The 22057-nt window shown below is 40.4% G+C and overlaps 1 protein-coding gene across 7 annotated transcripts in view; it reads left to right on the forward strand.

The window, feature by feature from the left end:
- LOC126267337 (peroxisomal acyl-coenzyme A oxidase 3-like) overlaps positions 1 to 22057 on the forward strand; it is a 124648-nt gene that overhangs the window by 10053 nt on the left and 92538 nt on the right. For all 7 annotated transcript variants that reach the window (XM_049972446.1, XM_049972449.1, XM_049972445.1 and 4 more), the window contains 4 exons: positions 1197 to 1344; positions 1441 to 1599; positions 2355 to 2501; positions 4936 to 5083. In XM_049972446.1, coding sequence (XP_049828403.1) covers positions 1222 to 1344; positions 1441 to 1599; positions 2355 to 2501; positions 4936 to 5083 — 577 coding nt within the window. In that variant the 5' untranslated portion in view covers positions 1197 to 1221. The remainder of the gene's footprint in view (positions 1 to 1196; positions 1345 to 1440; positions 1600 to 2354; positions 2502 to 4935; positions 5084 to 22057) is intronic.

Raw genomic sequence — 22057 nt, forward strand, 5'->3', positions numbered from 1 at the left:
GGTCACTGTATATCCGTTGGTGTGGTAGTGGTAAATGTTCCAGGAGATAGCTTGTTATACTGTGAGGAACAAATTAAACAGATTTTAAAGATTTTCTTTCTGTTCTGGAGGTGTGATAAGTGTGTGTATTTACACAGGCTCAGATTTTGAGGAGGTCATCGATGTGACATATTTCATACAAAAGTTGCATATTCTTGCTATATACTGTAAACATTTGAAATGAGGTAGGAATTGCTGTTGTTGCTGGCACTCATTTATCAGGACTCTACTTCTGCATTTCTCACCAATTGCGAGAATGCAGTCTAAAAGTTGTATGGATTTTCACTAACTTCTTGAGACACATACATTTCCTGAGATTCTTTTCACTTTGTAACCTCTTAACTAATATTCTTCCTTACTAGTTTAGTATTCAACTAACTTTCACTCAGCTTTGCCTACTTTTTGACATGTGGGAAGGGCTAAATACGACTTCATAACCTGTAAAATTTTAGGGAAATGAGTACTGCTGTTGTCTTTAAAATATGTCTTGTGGAATGGTAGCCAATATTTTAACAGTTATGAATGCAAACATTTCTCAACACATGGATTAATTGCAAGGAAGTTTATCTAGATATTTCATACTCACGAAGCATCCCAGTGTCCAGCTGTGTGCAGGAAGATCAACATCATACATTTGTTTACCACCTTTCACTGCGATCACAGTGGTCTTTGAGAGTAGTAGGTCTAATTGACTTATGCTACCTCAAAAATCAACTGAAATGATATTGTTCTTTTTTACTTCACTTTCAGTGTTTACATTTAATAGCCTACATGAAAGGCCTTATTACAAATCAGTGAATTGAAATTTCTTTTGTAGGCCTATTTGTGTCATCTTTGAGTTTTAGTTTGTTACCATTCAGTTCATTCATTTACAATTTCTTGACTTTTGTTTATTGTATTTGCAGCATCTTCCACTTGTGAAATTTATCTTGCACCAAAGTGTGTTCCACTGGCAGTTCACCAGATAATCAAAAATGAAAGATGATGTGGGCAAATAATAATGTTACTCTGCTAGCACAGTAATTTCTGTTGTTCTTAGCTTTTTCATAGTTGTGCTATTATTCAGTCTCCACATGTGGTGTAGACTTGTAGAATCTTATAAATCATGTAAAATAAGTGAGAGTGGAACAAACAAAGTTTTGTTCTGATTATTTCAGGATCCAAAGTAGGTTGGAGGTGAAAATGGCAACAGATCTACTGCCTGACTTCCCACCAGGTCCTCTTGATTGCTATCGTAAAGGATCTTCTTTCAGTTGGAAGTCTATGAAGATGCTTTTAGAAGGTCCAGAGATTTTGAAATATAAGGTACAATAATTTACCCAATATACCATGCAGAAATATAAGTATGTGATTTGATATGTTTGCATACTTACTTGTTGCTTATGACTTCTGTAAGAACAGATGAAAATATGGAATCTCTTTGAGGAAGATCAAGAATTTCAGCATGCTAATACAACGTTAAGTCTGGATGAGCAGCGGCGTGTGGCCATAAGAAGACTGTATCGTTTAAGACAACTTTACAAATTAACACCGGAGGAGATAATGGAAGACACTCGTAGGGTAAGGCAATTACAGGACTAATTTTCTTACTGGATTAACTCCCTTTCTGGCTAAAGAATTAACTTACGGTGTGTGAATGTCAACACTACATTTTTGGTACATGAGGCAAATATCAGTGCAATTGCATTTCTGATTCAGTGAATTTTGTCAGATGGCCTACTTATTTGCACAGAATATGTGGCCTCTAAGGTACATAATCATCAAACCAGTCTCAGGACTGAAGTCCACAACAACAAGGTAGTTAATAGTCTGTCTGTCATGGTGACTGAATGTCAAAAACTGCATCCAGATGTGTTGTCTCAACTAATTAAACTCTCTGTCACAGAATACCTGTTTATTATCAAAACATGTTGTTGCGATTGTGACACATACTCAAAACTGTTTCACTGTGATGTGCACTCAGAGTGTAAGGGAAATGTATCATATCATACCATACTTTACTTTCAGTTAATCATTGAATCTATTTTTATTTACTCTGGAAATCTCTTATGTTATCAATCACTTTACAGATGAAGCCACCATGTTATAGTGTTGTTGATCATATGCTTACCTTTTCCCTACTGAGACTGCTTTCAGCTAGCCCCTGGTGGTTTTTATGCTAGACCTCATTAATTATTTTTATGCCTTTGTCTTTATAAAATGATCTCATTGTTTAATAACAAGACAAAAATGTTATTCAGTGGACATTAACCATTTTATATTGTAATTGTCTTACAAAATATTTTATAATATTGGTTGTTTTATTTTTATTTTAGCCTTATGCAATGGTCTCCTCACTATTTCAATATGAGCCATCACTTGCTGTGAAATCAGGGCTAACATTTGACATGTTCACCAACACAATTCGAGCCATGGGTACTGCAAGACATTATGACTTCATTGAAGATTGTGAAGCAGCAAAGGCATGTATGCTTTTTAAATGTAACTAAAAAATATAAATCAAGACACCTGTCGACAAGTGTGTGTTGCGGAGGTAGTGCTTAACATCACACAGTATAGTCTTGTATCTCCTGTTAAGAGCCAAAGAGATACTAGGAAATGTTTCGCCATGTAGTGATGAGAAAAGAATTGTACTGGTATTGCGAATTGGCTTGCTCTCTTGTGACATTCACAAAAATGATTTTTATTTTCACTGGTGTAAGCTCCACACTCACAAAAAGAATAAGAACAAGTTATAAGTGGTGCACGGGTTTCGACTGTAGGAAGTGAGTTTTATGGATATTTGTGTTATATGTGTACAGCAAGCCTCATATTATTTAAATTTCTGGACTCTGATAAATATTTAAACTGGTATATGACATATAGATTACTCAGTTTTAAATATTTATATATGCGTCATACACTTCACTGTGACATCTTTTGAGAGAAATTGTGTTTGTGAAAATTATCAGTAATTATGTAGGGTGACACAGTTAACTTGGGCACTGAATTAATTTAAGCATCTCTTGCAGAAGATCACTGGTCTTCCAACCTCTTCGGGAGTGGTCAGCAAGGAGCAGCTCTCTATGCATATGATCAGGCCACTGCCTTTACTTGAACATACATCGTCAATATTTTCACTGTCTTTTCAAAATAATTCCATTCTTTTAACTTCCTTTATATGTTAGGTGCTTGTACAAATAAAATGGATAAGCTTATCTACACGTAAATACTGAAATTGTGTCAAAAGAAAAATTTACTCGAGGAAACTATCATATTACAAGCAGGCCAAATGGCTGTACTAACCTTTAGGAGGCAAAATTTTAAGTACTGTCGATAGATATAAATAAAAGTAGAAAAACTAAACTTTTGGAACTGTTAGTTGATTTCTCAGGGAGGCAAGAGGGATAGATTGAGGATGGTTAGAAAGTAGCACCAAACCACTCAGAACCCTGGGCAAGAGGACTCCAGCTGCTCAAATAACAAGATGCAGCAAAAGCAAGGTGAAGGGTGTCGAAGAGAATATATAATCAAAACTACTATACTACAGTTTCAGTCTAGTGATGATGGTTACAGAGTGAAACGTAAAGCTGTATTAGGAGGAAGAAAAATGAGCGGCGTGGGATTAGCCGAGTGATCTAAGGCGCTGCAGTCATGGACTATGCGGCTGGCCCCGGCGGAGGTTCGAGTCCTCCCTCGGGCATGGGAGTGGGTGTTTGTCCTTAGGATAATTTAGGTTAAGTAGTGTGTAAGCTTAGGGACTGATGACCTTAGCAGCTAAGTCCCAAAAGATTTCACACACATTTGATTTTTTGAAGAAAAATGAGAAGTAGAATGAATATTGTAATTGACAACTAGGAGGAAAGCAAAATAAGAGATAGGGAAGATACAGATAGAGAAAGTAAGAGAGGTGGAAATAGAGGTAAAAAGGTAAAAAAAAGTAGAGAAAATATTTATGTGAATATTAATCTTTTCATTTCACTGTCTCTGTCTTTCTTTACATCCATCTCCTTTTCCTCTTTCTTCTTTATTCTTAAGTGCACTATTCATTTCACGTCTCATATCTCTTCCTGTTAATCAAACAGTGGAAAATTTAGGATGTTGTGTAAGAACACTATGAAAAGGCTAGTTGCTACTCACCATTTAGTGGAGATGCTGAGTTGCAGATAGGCACAACGAAAAGACTGTCAGAAAGTGAGCTTTAGGCAGATGAGGCCTTTGTCAAAAATAGACAACATACACAGATACACTCACCCAAACACAACTCACACATGCATGACCACAATCTCTGGCAGCTGAGGAGACTGCCAGAGACTGTGTCCATGTGTGACTTGCATGTGTGTGTGTGTGTGTGTGTGTGTGTGTGTGTGTGTGTGTGTATTTTGTCTGTTTTCGACAAATGCCTTGTTGGCTGAAAGCTCGCTTTCTGACAGTCTTTTTATTGTATCCACCTGCGACTCAGCATCTCCGCTTCCTCTTAATGTTACTTGTCACTCTGTCACATCATACATCATCTGTAGACTGTAGCTGCAAAGTACTCTCTTTGACTTCCTCTTCTCTTCAGTGCTTCTTTGTATCTCCTTATACTCATAACTGGTGAGTCACTCTCATCTTCTGAGTGATCTGACAGAGCAGTAATAAGAATCAAAATTGAGAAAAAAATAATTTATCTTGGAATAGTGAATATAATTCTCATTATTTACTCTTTTGAATATGCAATAAATTGTTGTTATTTTCTATTTGGTAATGAGTGTAATAAGGACCAGAAAAAAGTCAGTTTTTTAATATTTTTATGAGTAATCTGGTTATTAAACAGAGCACAATTGTTTGATGAAATTTAGAGTAATGAAAAATATTGTGTACTTGGCGTTTATTAAGTTCACCAGTAAAACTACATGTTGTTTTTCTTTTGACAAGATTGGAGGCTGTTTTGCTCTTACTGAAATCTCACATGGGACGAACACAAAGGAAATGAAGCTAACAGCCACATATGATCCACAAACCCAAGAGTTTGAGCTTCATACTCCTGATTTTGAAGCTGCAAAGTGTTGGGTGGGTTGCCTAGGTAAGTTGTTAGCTTTTCAAAATATGTGATTTGTGACAACACAATAACCTAATGGGATGTAAACCCACATAGTGATTGAAGTAGGAACTACCAAAAGATCGGTAGTAACATGAAGCAGTTTATGGGAAGTATGAAGTTCTCAGAGCTGAAGACCCTTTCCCTGGAGGACTAAGTACAAAAGGAGATGTTGTAGAAATATCTAAGGAAAAGTTTACTTCCACAAACACAAACAACTGTATGCTGTAAAGCTTGGCAAAAAAAAAGGCAAAGTTAGAGGATTATAATGAACAAAAACACACATTTATAAGTGAGTGCCAGCTAACATCAGTTGATTTCATATGCTTCAACTATTGGCTAATATAAATAAAATCTTTACTTGTCTAGTATCAATCAGTAAGAAGTACTATTTTCCTCTTCTTCTTTTAGTACAGTATTTTAAATGGTTATATATGACTATATTATTCCATATCTAGCAAACTTAGCTATTCAATCCTTCTATTTACTATTAATACCACCGGAGGACCACACACAAAATTGGCAATGTGAAACTCTGACTGTGGGGCAAGTTCAACACCAATATTGCAAAATATGATACTCAGTGCTTTGTAGCTAACTTCACTGGGTGCTTTTCTGCTTCTGCCAACCACCCATGTCATTTATGTTCTAAGAATGTTGCTCTGTTTCTGTGCTGTGATATTAAATTCCTTATTTATGTTTATATATTTTACTTCTCATAGGATTTTCTGTCACCTTCATTCCACATATCCACTCCCAGTGGTATATAAAAGAGAGCTTGTATAGACAGATTTTATGATCGGGGGTTTTGTGTGAATGAAAATCATGTAGTAAGGAAAGACACTAGATGTATAATACATCTGACAACAATAGCCAAAGCTTGTCATGAGAGGTTGTATCGGGAGATGTGAAAAGCATTTTGGTGAATTAGGCTTCATTCCACACTGTGATATAAGAAACACATCCTTCTCAGGAAAAATTTGCAACGGATTCCATTTTGTAATGGTATTGTATAGTCAGATGCCTGCCTACTTTTCTTGCTGCCTCTCTTGGTCTTTCAGTTTTAATCTGCTTTCAGACCTGTAATACAGTGTTGTTTAATGGATAATAAAACAGTATTATGAAAAGGGTAGGTGTTACTCACCATGTAGTGGAGATGCTGAGTCACAGAAAGGCACAATAAAAAGACTGTTTGAAAGTTAGCCTTCCCCATTGCTAGATAATAGAACAGTTACAATGCATCAGAAGGCAATTTGGCAATTATTTTAAAAAGAACTGCAGGACAACAACAAAGTGTAGATGTGTCAGAGTTTTGGGAAATCAATGATCATGTTATAACCTTTAATCACCAATAATTGCATGGATATTCAAACACTCTCTCTTAGAAACAATAGCTGGTTACATGATAACAACTCAGTATCTCGTATTCGACTGCCATGCCGTGTCATGTGACCGGTGCCGTTCGTAGCTAGGTGGCGCTCCCGCGCTCAGCCGAGTTGCGGAGCGCCTCTATCTCGCCGTTTGCGCGTACTGTCATGGTGGCACTGTTAAATGTCGTGGCACTGTCACAACACTTTTCCCACCTTGGAAAAAAAAAAAAAAAAAAAACAACTCACTTTCTTGGACACATGGACAGTGCAGAGACATCCATGGCCTCTTGTGTGGCCCCGAGAAGATCTCGCGGAGAGACGAGATTATGGTCAAAAATGTCCAGGACAGAAGCTTGTGCATGGAACATGCCTCCTGGATGAGATGATGTGTGAAAACTCCGGAGCAGCATCCATAGGTGTCTTGGACCTGGAGGTGTGCTCCAGCGAGATGGGTCCCAGAGAAGGCGGCGTCGTGACTGGGGCCGGTTCCGGCATACTCGGAAGCGGTAGCGGCGTCGGCTGCATCAACATGTATGGTAGATTGGCAGCAGTGACAGGAATGGCTTCTCGGGCTGGTGGAGGCGAAGGAAGGGGCGGTGGCACCGGCGTGGCCACCACTCGCGGGCGCATCTGGTCATAATGGCGAACAACCATGCCGTCGTCCGTATATATTTCACAAAGCCGGCGGCCACGAAGAGCCTTGACCACCCCTGGAATCCATTTAGGGTGAGATCTGTACCCTCGTGCCCACACGTCGGCACCCACCGAGTATTTTCCCGCACTAGGTGACACAGCACACGGCCTGACAGGGTGAAGCAGGTGCAGTAGAGTGCGTGGTTGGCGGCCATGCAAGAGTTCAGCAGGGCTGTGATCACCCAGAGGTGTGAAGTGATAAGAACTCAGAAATTGCAGCAGAGCATCATCTGTGGAAAAATCACTAAGGAATTTTTTCATCTGGCTTTTGAATGTGCGGACAAGGCGCTCGACCTCCCCATTCGATTGCGGATGGAAGGGCGGTGCTGTAACATGATGAATCTCTTGTCCAGTACAATAATCATGGAAGGCCTGCGAAGAGAACTGAGGGCCATTGTCCATGACGATCGTGGATGGAAGACCTTCTTGCGCAAAGATTTTGGACAAAGCCAGCATCATCGCTGCAGTGGTGGGCGACGGACATCGAACAACAAATGGAAACTTTGAGAAGGCATCAATCAACAGTAGCCAGTAAGTACCGATGAAGGGGCCGGCAAATTCAGTGTGCACCCGTTCCCATGGCTGCCTCGGATCAGGCCACGGAGAGGGCATTGTACGAGGTGCAGCCAGTTGTTAAGCACACTGACCACACGCAGCAACCATGTGGGCGATCTACGAATCAGTACCGGACCAATAAACGTGCCTGTGGGCCAGGGACTTAGTCCGTGAAATACCCCAATGACCTTCATGCAACAGTTTGAGAACATCTTTGCGAAGAGAGGCTGGCACCACGACCCATGGAGATGCGCCATCCGTGGCCAGAAGAACAACACCATCATGAACAGACAGACGAAGGCGCAAGGCATGGTAGTTGTGAAGGGGATCCGATGCCCGGCCCTTGGTCATGTCTGGCCAACCCCGTTGAACAAAACCGATCACTCGACGCAGGACCGGGTCCCGCGCAGTAGCTGACGCGACCTGCGAACCTGTAAGCACAAAACCCTCGACCGCACGACGTTCTTCCTCATCAATGTGAAAACAGAATTGTTCATCACGATCGAAAACCGGGGCGGGGCCCATGGGCAATCGCGACAATGCTTCAGCATTGGTGTGCTGGGCCGTGGGGCGATAGTGAATCTCATAGTGAAAACGAGACAAGTATAAGGCCCAACATTACAGGCGGTGAGCTGCCTTATCCGGAAGCGATGCTGATGGGCTGAACAGAGAGACCAGCGGCTTGTGGTTGGTGGTGAGGTGAAACTTAGAACCATACACAAAAACGCTGAACTTTTTTAGAGCATAAATGATAGCGAGCGCCTCCTTTTTGATTTGAGAGTAACGCCGTTGCGCATCGTTGAGGGTCTTGGAAGCATAGGCGATGGGTCGTTCTGACCCATCCTCATACCGATGGGCGAGAACAGCCCCTAGGTCATACTGTGACGCGTCAGTCGCATAGAACCAAGTGCTGACCCGAACGGAATGTGGCAAGACAAGGGGCCAACTGCAAATGAGCCTTCAGGCCGACATAAGCCTGCTCACACTTGTGGGACCAACAGAAAGGGATGTTTTTGCGTTAACAGCTGATGCAGAGGATGAGCTACCGCTGCCGCGGATGGAATGAATTTGTGATAATAAGCAATTTTGCCTAGAAACACCTGAAGTTCTTTGCCGGGTTAGAGCATTAATGGCCACAACGTGCTGACATAGAGGACGTATACGCTCACGGGACAAGTGGAAACCAAGATACACAATGGAGGGTTGGAAGAACTGTGACTTGTCCAGATTGCACCTCAACCTAGCTGAATGCAAAACCCGAAACAGTGATCGCAAATTGCGAAGGTGCTCCTCAGTGGAGGCCCCCGTGACAACAATGTCATCCAGGTAGTTTATGCAGCCGGGAATGGAAGCCGTGAGCTGTTCCAAAAACTGCTGAAAAATGGCCGGCACGCTAGCGATGCTAAATGGTAACCGCTGGTACTGATACAACCCACAAGGAGTGTTAATGACGAGATATTCCTTGGAAGAAGCTTCCAATAAGTCAAGTTTGGAAAAAAGAACTGACCCCCGGCGAGCTTGGTAAATAACTCCTAAGGACGGGGAAGTGGATAAGTGTCAACGAGGCTCTGAGTGTTGACAGTGGCTTTAAAATCACCACACAATCGCAGACTCCCGTTTGGTTTAGAAACCACCATGATTGGCGATGCCCATTCGCTGGAGGTAACAGGAAGGAGAATCCCTGGAGCTGTTAACCTGTCTATCTCAGCCTTGACAGGTGCACACAACTCCACCGGCATAGGGTGTGCCCGGAAAAACTTAGGGCGAGCTGTAGGATTAAGAGTAAAGTGGGCTTCAAAATACTTGGCACGACCCAGACCAGCAGAGAACACGGACTAAAATTCAGAACACAATCCATCCAGCTGTTGATACGGAATATCCTCAGATATGAGGTGCACATCATCATCAATGGAGAACCCAAACAACTGGAAAGCATCATAACCGAACAGGTTTTCAGTGCCCGCATGATCCACCACATAAAACGTGAGGGGCCTAACAACAGACTTGTAGGCAGTGGAAGCATAAAACTGGCCAATGATAGGAATTTTCTGTTTATTATAAGTTCTCAGAATTCGCGTAACTGGAGACAAAGGAGGGGAGCCCAACTCAAAATACGTGCAAGAATTAATGAGAGTTACTGCAGAGCCAGTGTCCACTTTCATGCGGATGTCTTTATCCAGAACACGAACAGTAACAAACAATTTATTTGTGTGAGAAAGCACACAGTGAACATCCATGTCCGATGCCTCGTCCTCGTCGACAGGAACGTTAGGGGACTGACACACAGAAGCAATGTGGTCTTTTTTTCTACATGAATTACACGTGGCCCAATGTTTTGGACACGCGGCCCTGTCATACTGTACGAAACAACATGGACAAGAAGGAAGTGCAGAACGAACCTGCTTCTGTGGTTGCTGGTTTTGCTGCGAGCGTTGCGGCCCAACGCGACGTTGTTTACCGCCGCCACATCTTCATTCTCCTGTGAAACAGGCAAATTGTCCATGTTGAAAGTTGACTGTACAGCTCCTACATCACACCACGCGTCTATTTGCACGCCAGCAGTGTGAGACACTTCAAAGGATTGAGCGATGCTTAGAACTTCTGACAACGACGGGTTTGGCAGTTGTAGGGCACGTTGCCGAACTTCTTTATCAGGAGCAAGCCATAGAATAGCATCCCTAACCATTGAATCAGCATAAGACTCATGATGAATGTCCGTGACAAGCTGACATTTCCTACTCAGACCGTGTAGTTCCGCCGCCCAAGCCCAGTAAGATTGATGGGGCTGTTTACGACACCGGTAGAACACCATTCGGGCGGTAATGACGTGGGTGTTTTTTCAATAATAGTTAGACAATAAGTCACACATTTCTTGGAAGGACAGAGAGGCAGGTTCCTGCAGAGGGGCTAACTGAGGTAGCAGCTGATAGATCCGTGGAGAAATCCAAGATAGAAATAACGACTTACACATAGGAGCATCGACGTCGAAAGCCAAGAATTGTCGTCGCAAATGCTTCTCATAATCCTCCCAGTCTTCAGCGGCCTTGTCATAAGGAGGGAATGGAGGTGGAGAAGAGGATGACAGACGATGAGTAAGCGATGTCGACAATGCCTGAATCACAGCAGTTATCTGTGTTTGTTGTGCCTGAATAGCAGCCGTCAGCTGTGTTTGTTGTTCAATGAGCGCTTGCATAAGCTGTTCCATGTCTGCCCCATCACAAACACACAAATCCACAACACAGTGAAAATATCCGACCTTGTCGCCAAAAAGTGTTATAACCTTTAATCACTAATAATTGCATAGATATTCTCTTTCTTAGAAACAATAGCTGGTTACATGATAACAACTCAGTATCTCGTATTCGACTGCCATGCCATGACATGCAGCCGGTGCCGTTCGTAGCTAGGTGGCGCTCCCGCGCCCAGCCGAGTTGCGGAGAGCCTCTATCACCATTTGCAGATACTGTCATGGTGGCACTGTTAAATGTCATGGCACTGTCACAACAGATCATTTTAACTGACTAGCAATTGAGAGCTGCATCAAACCAGTCTCATGACTGAAGACGACGACGACAACAACAACAACAGCAAGTAACTGATCATATTTGGATGTTGATTATTTATCTTGTTCATGGTTGAATATCCTCTAGCTTCTAATTCCTTAATAATGGATAAGCATTCACAACTAAGAAAGTCAGTTTGTTTTCCAAACAGACAAGAGCTCAATTTGTGCTATCGGTATTAATGAGTTTGGGAAAATATTAGTTCATGTATAGACCAGTGGAAAAATGCTGCTATTAGACCACAAAAAAGGTGAATATGCTCCTCTTTAAAAGACTCTGTCAGAAAAGTGAGTAACCAGCTGTCTCAATTCTCATTCTGACTCCCTCACCAAAAATTTAGGCATGCGAACGTATTTGTGCTCTTTAACACAGAACATTCTAAACCCTTTTATCCAGTCTCCATATAAAGTTGGTGAAACCTGCAAGCCTTTGGAGCCAGTGGTTCCTTCTTCAGGAAGAAGGGTTGAAGGGGAAGGAAGAGGGCTAAAGGCAAAGGAGTGTTGAGATTTAGGAAATGGGGAGAGCTCAGAAAAGTCACCCAAAATCTCAGGTCAGGGAAGACGTACCAGATAGAATGAGAAGAAAAGACAGACAAGCTTTGAAAACCTGAGAGCTCGAATGTGGAAGTTAGGGTAAGAAGCAAAACAGAGCTTACTGACAAAACATCGTGCAAGAGTTAATAAGAGGCGAAAATTGAGTGCATGTAAAAGGTAGGTCAGAAAAAAATGTATGAAAAACTGAAGGGGAGTTGAGAAAGGAATAGTTACTGAGAAGAAATGCTGAGACTGTAGAAATTGACGTAAGTAATGGGAAGATGGAAGGTAGTTTTCATCCCTACTCTGCACCCCGATGCTATTTCATCCTTTGAATTGGTACACTTTTCAAAAGAACTGTAAGTGTGAAAACAGTGAATTTTTTTACTGATTGTGTATATCATATTTGCCTGCATTTACAAATAAAATGAACAAAAAACCTCTTATGGCTTTGAAGAATTTTTTTATTCTTTCAGTAATAAAATTTCACTTTTTTAAATACATTTGTAGTGGCAGCTTCTGCCACCAAATGTATCAGGATGACCAAATGTAGTGGGAAGAGGTAGAAGACAACATATTAAGACTCATCTGAGCTTTCCAAATGATTTATTGTTTCCAACCACAGTGCCCTCGTACACCTCGGTCTGTGTCACAGGGCCCTGCAATGCCGAGGAAGCAACCCAGCGGCCCGAGTAATGCAACACTGTGTCAGGCCAGCCTTGGCCAGCCCCAGAGTTCCGATGGCGTCAGGATGCGCCGGCTGCTGACTCAGCTGCCCCCGTCCTCACCTCAGCACTTCTCTGAGGAGCCACCAAGTGGCCCGCTGACAACTGCAAGATGATCACGCTGTGTTCCCTCACCAGCATGGCTTAGGACACGGCGACACAAGCAAAACCACTACGTATACTCTTTCAGCAATTTGATTGTGTGGCCTCCATTCTACTTTGCAACTGTTGGTATGCGTAACTCACTGCAATCCGGCCTGCACCTGGCTGTAACTTGTGCTCAGAATATTGCACAAAACTAACTATCCCTATCCTAAATGGTGGTACTGCTACACATTAATTATTATAAAACAGTTTCTGTTGGGTTGGCAGTTCTCAATTTACTCATAATAACTTATCGCCATCCCAAGTACAAATTGATCAAGTTTCATATTTGTCTCTCAATTAGCTACCTGGAAATCAAAAATTAGTTTTGAGAAAAATCAATTTAAAGTTTAGTATTGCAATTTTTGTAGAGTTATCGATGAAAATTACATACCACTAATATTTTCCAGCACCATACTGAGCATCATCTGAATCATACTGATCTTCAAACAATGGAAAATCCAGGATGGACTAACCCTCCTGGCCTCAACTTTCGTTAGCCACTGTCTTCACCCATCCAGCCCCTTTCCTGCTCCACACGCAGTATTTTAATTCCTTTTTATTTCTCTCCTTTCCACTACTCCCCCCCTCCTCCCACCCCACCTTCTCTCCTGCCCTCCATTTAAACTGCAGCACTTCACTGTCTGCCACCCCCACCATACTATCCCTCCCCCTCCCCACCCCAGCCTCCTCCTTACCCCCACCCAGTCTCCACTCCCATCAAGCACTGGTGCCAGTGCTTGCAGTTATCTGAGACTGCAGATGTGTGTACAAGTTGGGTTTGCGTGTGTGAGCATGTGCGCGTATTGCTGACAAAGGCCTTAATGGCCGAAAGCTATAATTGTGTGAACCTTTTTGTTGTGCCTATCATGACTCAGCATCTCCACTATATGGTGAGTTGATATTGATCTTCCTTTCTTCTCTTGGTCTTGCTTCTTTCCTGTCTAGTTTCCTTTGTTCATTTTAAATTAGCAGTTTCTGCTTTGCGGATTCTCTCTCTATCTTTTTCCACCAAGGAATTTGCTGCATTTCCTTTAGTTTTTATGCCCAATACTTCAGACATACAATTTTCTTGTTACACGATCATTGAAATGTAAAATAGGATCGATCACTTCTTTTGACAGTGAATGAGAATACCGAGAATTACAGCTACTTCCATCCCACCACTTGGACCAGTATAATTCATCTGACAGTTACATTCATCCTCTTTCTCAGCTTCACTGCCTTATGTTTTACAGTACTTGCTTGGAATCTCTTTTGGTGGACTTGAGTGCTAATATTTGTAAATTATATCTCTGAACTTTGTTTACATTCTTATTACTTAGAAACTGTTATCATCTCTGATCTTATTCACATCTACAATGTTTTGAGTGTTCATTAAACTTATAAATACATCATTTCTTGTCTGTTATGGTCCTTAAACCATATTGGTGACCCTGACACGATTAATAAGAAGCATAACACATTCATTGTTAGTGAAGTGTAAAAATGATTGGCAACAGCAACGATGCAAATCCAATGCCCAAATCAGTACAGAACAAAGCAGATATTGCTCATGTTTCAGTGAAGATTCTGCCTATCTGGAAGAAAATCATAAAGGTATTGTTCCTTCAAGTTGAAGCACAGTTTACCACATTGGGTATCACCAACAAAACCATGCAATTCAATCATGTTGTTGTGTCACATGAAGCGTATGTTGTAAGATTAATTTCTGAATTTTTGACTCAATCATTATCTACTACTCCATTCACAGAGCTTAAAACAAGAATAATTCAGGAATTTGAGAGCCAGGAAATAGAAAGGTAATGAAATTATTAACAGAAGTGGAATTAGGTGATAAGAAGCCAACTCAGATCTTATGTGAGATGCGAACTTCATCTGGTACGCAAGTCAAGGCCGATTTTTTGAAGATCATATTTATGCAACGGCCTCCTGTCACTGCATGTTCTATACTAGCTACAAGTAAAGATGATCTTGACACCATAGCCACTTTGGCTAACAAAATTGTCAAATTTTCACAAATGGGGTGAAATATATGGGCTCAAAACTTGTAGGCATCATCCAGTATTGCAGTCAGTAAAGTAAAAAATACCAGTAACAATAGAATCTCAAAATTAGAAATGCAGGTTGCTGCATTAACGTTGACAATCAATGAATGAAAACATTGACACATTCATGAGGCAGCTCACGTACATATTGCTCCTCACCAAATAGATCATGAGACAGGTTTAATCCTAATGGAGCACTATGTTGGTATCACTTTAATTATCAGCACAAGGCAAAGAAATATCAGAGTCCGTGCTCGTTTCGACCATCTTCCACCCAAAATTCCAACAAACAGTCAAACTTAAATGCTCCACACTAGTGGCGGCAGGTGATAGGAGCCACCTTTCACGCCGTCTAATTCTCACAGACAGAAGTAGCAGAAGTCATTACCTAATTGACACCGGAGCTGATATTTCTGTGATTCCGCCTTTGAATAGTGATGGCCGAAAGAAAACAGGTCATAAACATTATCCTGAAAATGGCACTGGTATTAATATTTACAGAGAATGTCTTTTTTTATTACTCAGTTTGGTTTATGGCACAACTTCAAATGGAATTTTGTAATTGCAGATGTGCAATTGCCAATTATTGGAGCCGGCTTCATTCACTATTATAATCTTGTAGTAGACCTCAAGAACAGATGACTCATTGACCCGGTAATGTCATCAGCAATATATGGCTCATTGATTAAGGTCTCGGTCATAGAAACAGTTCATGTAATGTCACTACATCAAAAATATGCTGCAATTCTAAAGAAATTTTCCAACTTGCTCCAAGAAAACATCCATTTTGACATCTCAGATACCACCACTTTTCATACGATGTCACAGAAGGACATCCTGTAGCAGCAAAGACACAATGACTACCACCAGATAAACTTAAAGCAGCTAAAGCAGAGTTCCAACAGATGGTTAATATGAAAATCTGCCAGCCGTAAAAGGGCGCCTCGGCAAGCCTCCTCCACTTAATTCCCAAGGAAGATGGATCCTAGAGACCTTGCAGAGACTACCATGCTCTCGACAAAATCGCCAAACCTGACAGGTATCCTATTCCTAACCTTCAAGATTTTAACTGCCAACTGCATGAAAAAGAAATATTTTCAAAAATAGATCTGGTCAGAGCTTATCATCACATCCTTGGATACCCAGACAATGTACCTAAGACCACAGTGCTAACTACATTTGGTTTGTTTGAGTTTTTGTGACTTCTGTTTGGACTCTGAAATGCAGCACAAACTTTTCAAAGGTATATCGACAATATACTGAGAGACCTTAATTTTGTGTATGGTTATCTAGATGACATTCTAGTGTCATCACAAGATGATGAAGAGCACAACAAGCATCTTCAGTTGCTTTTCAAATGCCTCAGTAAGTTCAACATCAGAATCAATGCATTTTTGGTTCAATAGAAGTACCGTTTGTGGGATATGTGGTAACTGCAGAGGGAATTAGACCACTACCAGATCAAGTACAAAACGTTGTTGACTATCTGCTACCTCCAACAATTAGAGAACTGTGCCAATTTCTTGGCCTTATTAACTTTTACTGAACAGCACTACCAAGTTCAGCCAATAAACAAGCAGAGCTTTTGAAACTACTCCATCGGACTAAGAAAATTGAAAACAGGAAAATTAATTGGACAGAAAATCTTCGACAAGCCTTTAATGACCTAAAAAATAGCTTGGCTAATTCAGCACTTCTAGCTCATCCATCTTCAAATTTACCTCTAATTTTAATGGTTGACACCTCAGATTATGCTGTTGGTGCTTCTTTACAACAAATCAAAGGTAATATTCTGCAACCATTAGCATTCTTCTCCAAGAAATTGACAAATGCAAATATCGGTAGAAGTTGTGGCTCAAAATCCAGAAATGCAAAATTAACTAATAAATGCTATTTAGCAAATTATATCCAGATGTATTTTTTCATAGATAGTTTGAAATAGCTTTACTTTCTGCAAAACAAACATTGAAAGTGTAACCAATTTTCAGTTTCTGATATTACACACCATCTTGCAAAGCCCAGCTTATAAAAATAATGTGTGGATGAATGTGTGTGTAAAACAAAATGTACACAAAAAAATCAGTTGAATGGTCTCTATAAGATGCATGCTGTGCGATATAATGCACAGCTCAGTCATGGGACCTAATGTCTTAGAACAAAGGAAAATGTATCAAATAATCTGCTAGCTAAAGTTCGAAAGACGGTATAATGTGAACACTTTAATGTGATAGTTTTAGTTAATGGGGGTTTTGAATTGTGGTTGTGTAAAGAACCAGTAGAGGTTGGGTCTGAACTACTAACTGTGCAAATTAAGTTGACACTTTGTGTAGTGGGTAATGGGAGTGACTATAAAGCTATTTTCCATTCACGGTCACTCCATCAGCCACTGGGCTGACTGTCAGCTTAGCTTGTGTGTATAGTACCTGACTTGAGATACTGCCAGCTTCAGCAGCAATTGTGTGGTAACCATTACTGAATGCTTTGTGTTATGTGTTGCTTATTGTTTTCCTTGTTATGTTGAAATGAGTAAGAACCTATCAAAATTTTCAAGTCTAGTTTGTTTACAGTCATAGCTGACTGCCAATTTATAGTGTCTGTTGTGCAGACACTATATCGTGGCAATTTTAAGTGGGTAGTGTTTTGAACTATAATTGCGTATGATACCGGTAGATATCAGATCTGAACCACCATTGCCAACTGCAGCAAACAACTGCACTGCAGCCAGTATCAAATGCTTTGTGTACTCCAATTTGCTTTGTGTTGTGGATTGCTTGTTTTTTCTTATTTTTAAATGAGTGAAGAGACAAATCTTGTTGCGTTAAGGGATTCAAATCCAACTCTCACCACAACAAAAAGAGTCAGAACGATCCCTATGAACATTATGTCAGTTCTAATTTTGTGAAAGCACGGCACATGGATGTAAGATGGCAATACTTCGAGAGGTTGGGCTTATTCTCCAGCACTGCTCCTCTCCTCATGGAGAGTCCAAGTTCACATTTGTTTATGGCTGCATCCGACTGCCATGGTACAGTGCCTGGATAGTACACTGTGCACTATGGTGATCAGAAAACAAAACTTGTTAAAGTATTTCGACCACACCAAAATACTTTGCAGCCGGAGTGGCCGATCAGTTCTAGGTGCTACAGTCTGGAACCGCGTGACCGCTATGGTCACAGGTTCGAATCCTGCTCAGGCATGGATGTGTGTGATGTCCTTAGGTTAGTTAGGTGCAAGTAGTTATAAGTTCGTTGGGACTGGTGACCTCAGCAGTTAAGTCCCATAGTTCTCAGAGCCATTTGAACCAACCAAAATACTTCCCCTAATGTGTGAATAGTCTTATTTTTGGTTCTACTTGTACTGTAAGCGCTTGTCAGTTCTATCTGTAGCATTGTCAGGTATGAGTCAGACAGTTACGAATGACTATGAAAGGTCGACTTAATACTCTGCTGATTTTTTAATTATCTAATTGGGAGGGGAAATAAAAACAATATTGAGAAACTCACTGAACCAGGGAGCACTCTGTTCATCTGTGGATAAGTGCTGCGTCTTGTCATCAGAAACAATTATTTGTTGTCAGCTTAAAGAGAGTCAAAAGAAGAAAACAAGCAACAATTATTTTGAAAAAAAAGCTGTTGATGTTCATTCAAAAGTTCTCCAGCCACCATTTATTTTAATAGTCAGTTTCAAAGGCACTAAGACTTTGTCTTTGGGCATGTAACATGACAACCTTTTAAATTTGTCCATCTAATACTTGGGAGAGGGGGGGGGGGGGGCCTTCAGGTCCCTAACTAGGACATTTAGACCTTTCCATCAAAGCATGACAAACTTGTTAAATAAGATATATTGGCTTCTCATAATTCTAACAAAAAAATAAATAATCTAGGTATTTCTACATATGTCTTATGTGCATCAGAAAAAACTTCGAAGTTACATAAGTTAAACAGATCGAAATTTTTGGTGAGGTCCTTTGTGACCAAACTGCTGAGCTGATCGGTTAAAAAGATGCACCTAAGACACATATTTTTATTTATTTATTTATTTGTCCATATAAATCCCTTTTTCAGTACATATAGTGTATACAGGATATTGGACAGAAAACCGTTTTAGCTATCGCTTTTTCAAATGTCAAACATAAATTATTTAAATTTTTATACCAAATTGGATATATACAGTTAATAATTACACATTTTTTGAAATACTTATTTCTACAATTAAAGATGTGAATTAAAATATGTCTGCTTGTGTCTGTGTATGTGCGGATGGATATGTGTGTGTGTGTGCGAGTGTACACCTGTCCTTTTTTTCCCCTAAGGGAAGTCTTTCCGCTCCCGGGATTGGAATGACTCCTTACCCTCTCCCTTAAAACCCACATCCTTTCATTTTTCCCTCTCCTTCCCTCTTTCCTGACGAAGCAACTGCCAGTTGCGAAAGCTCGTAATTCTGTGTGTGTGTTTGTGTGTTTTGTTCATGTGCCTGTCTGCCGGCGCTTTCCCGCTTGGTAAGTCTTGGAATCTTTGTTTTTAATGAATTACATATTTTCTTTCATAAGATACTGTGGGATTGAATAGTAGCAGTTTTTCAGAAGGTAGGCTGTCGCAGACTTTTTAAAGCTTTGTAGTTCAGAAAGAGATTTTACGTCTTGGTAATTTGTTGTAAAGTTTTGTTCCTGCATGATATACACCTTTTTGGCATAATGTGATGTTACAGTGATTAACTTGTATGCCACTGTCTGACCTGGTACTGTAATCATGGACACTTTTGTTTTGAAGAAAAAGGTTTTCTTTTCTCAGTATGCTTTTTTTGACATGCGAGACAACTTCCAGTATAGAAATGCAGGGAAGGGGTGGGATCTTTGGATCTTCAAAGAAAGGTTTCCATGGTTTTCTGCTGCTCGCTTGTTTAATTATTCTTGTAATTACCTTTTGTTTCCTGAGAACTGTTATGACCTGACCTGGTGTACATTTCCCCAGAAAATGATACCATACTTCAGTATTGAATGTACACGAGGAAAGTATACAGCCCTAATTGTTTCTGCACTAGTATTGCTGTAAAGAATTCTTCCTACATAGCTCATTTTTGCTCGTTTTGAATTTAGGGATGTGATATGTGTGCTCCATTTAAGATTTTCATGGACATGAATCCCAAGAAATTTAGTTTCATTGACACCACTAATGTTTTGACTATCTATACATATTACAGGTTATGCCAGATTTTTATTTTGATCAGTGTGGAAATTCATGAGTACTGTTTTTTGGTGATTAACTATTAGCCTGTTTCTGGTAAACCATTCAGACACTCCTTTTGTAATATCTTTTGCAGATGAAGTAAGATTTTCCTCTTTATTCCTTTCAATCAATAGACTGGTGTCATCTGCAAACAGTACTGGTTCAGAATCCCTAATGTGTGATGGGAAATCATAAAGAAAGGGACCTAAAATGGAATCCTGTGGAACACCATGACGTAGTCCACAAGGTTCTGAAAGGTGTACCTGGAGTTCATTTCCTTTCGTACTTAATTTCAGTTACCTGAGAGTGATATTCCAAATATGATTTAATCCACTGATTTGGCGCGCACCTCTTACACCATACCATTCAAATTTCCTCAGGAGTACAGAATGATCAATCACATTAAAAGCTTTTTTTAGGTCCAGGAATAAATTTGAAATATTTCTGTGATTGTCCACTGTATTTAAGACGTGGTTTATCAGATTGAAAGTGGCTGTTTCAATTGATCGCTGTGGTCTGAAGCCATGTTGACAACCAGAAATAATATTGTTCTTTTTGAAGAATGTAGTTAGTTTTCAAATGAACACTTTTTCATTACTTTTCAAAAACCCTGGCAATAGAGACACAGGCCTACATGATCACCCTTTTTTATATAGGGGTATTACTTTCACCATTTTCAGTTGCTGAGGGAAGACATCACAAGATAAGGATGAATTGCATATGTCGAATAAAGGTGAAAATAATTTATTTCAATGGATGAAAGTTCTTTCCATGTTGTATTCAGTGGATTTCCAAATTTTTCCTTCACTAATTTTACGGTAACAGTTGCATAATAAGAATTAAAACTGAAACTTCGTGGCAGATTAAAACTGTGTCCCAGAGCGAGACTCGAACTTGGGATCTTTGCCTTTTGCAGGCAAGTGCTCTACCAACTGAGCTACCCAAGCACGACTCACGCCCAGTCCTCACAGCTTTACTTCTGCCAGTACCTCGCCTCCTACCTTCCAAGCTTTACAGAAGCTCTCCTGCGAACCTTGCAGAGCTAGCACTCCTGAAAGAAAGGATATTGTGGAGACATGGCTTAGCCACAGCCTGGGGGATGTTTCCAGAATGAGATTTTCACTCTGCAGCGGAGTGTGCACTGATATGAAACTTCCTGGCAGATTAAAACTGTGTGCCAGACTGAGACTCGAACTCGGGACCTTTGCCTTTCGCAGGCAAGTGCTCTACCAACTGAGCTACCCAAGCACGACTCATGCCCAGTCCTCACAGCTTTACTTCTACCAGTACCTCGCCTCCTTTGCTATTATTACAGTTAAATAGAGGAGTTGCCTCATGAGATGTTCCTCGGCAATAATTTGTCGACATTTATTATGTATGTTACTTTTAACACTGTGGTTACATATTGACATTGGCTGTTACGGAAATAGGTGACTGTGATTACTTTGCTGGTGTAACTCTCTGTATGTGTCGGTTCCTCTTAAGTCCATTATGTCATTGAGTAAAAAAAAAAACCTATGTAATTTTTATGATGTGATGTACCTCTTTTTAGTAATAAACTATGATTTATGTTGTCTGTGTTCTTATACTCTTTTGTCATGTTTTCATATGCAGGGGCCTGAACATGACACTATGTGGTGTCGAAACTGGTAGCTTGTGATAAAATGAATGGACAATGTTACATACAAATAAGCCGCTGGTTTTGTTATTGTTATGCTAGTGAAGTTCTCTGGTTAAGTTAATTGTTGGATTTTTTTACAGCTGCCTGATTGCATTGTGACAGCTATAGAGTCATCAAAGAAAATCTACTGTCAGTAGCTCATGCTTGCCAGCTGGAGGCAGCTTTAACCTACTGTGTAGAGACTGGGACATCTACAGATTCACTGCAGGTGGCACAGAAAGACAGTCTTATGAAGAAGTTTTGGACATGTTTTCTGAAACCTGTTTTGAGCGGTTAATCTAGCAGCCCACACAAAATGGAAACTTAGATGTCATAGCATCAAAACAAGCCAGATCTTATCGATGATGTCATTATATAAACAGGAATTAGTGATCATAATATCACCATAGTGACTAAGGTTACAAAAGTTAATAATCAGTCAA

This window comes from Schistocerca gregaria, chromosome 4 (genome assembly GCF_023897955.1).
Source record: "Schistocerca gregaria isolate iqSchGreg1 chromosome 4, iqSchGreg1.2, whole genome shotgun sequence".
Classification (NCBI taxonomy): Eukaryota; Metazoa; Arthropoda; class Insecta; order Orthoptera; family Acrididae; genus Schistocerca; species Schistocerca gregaria.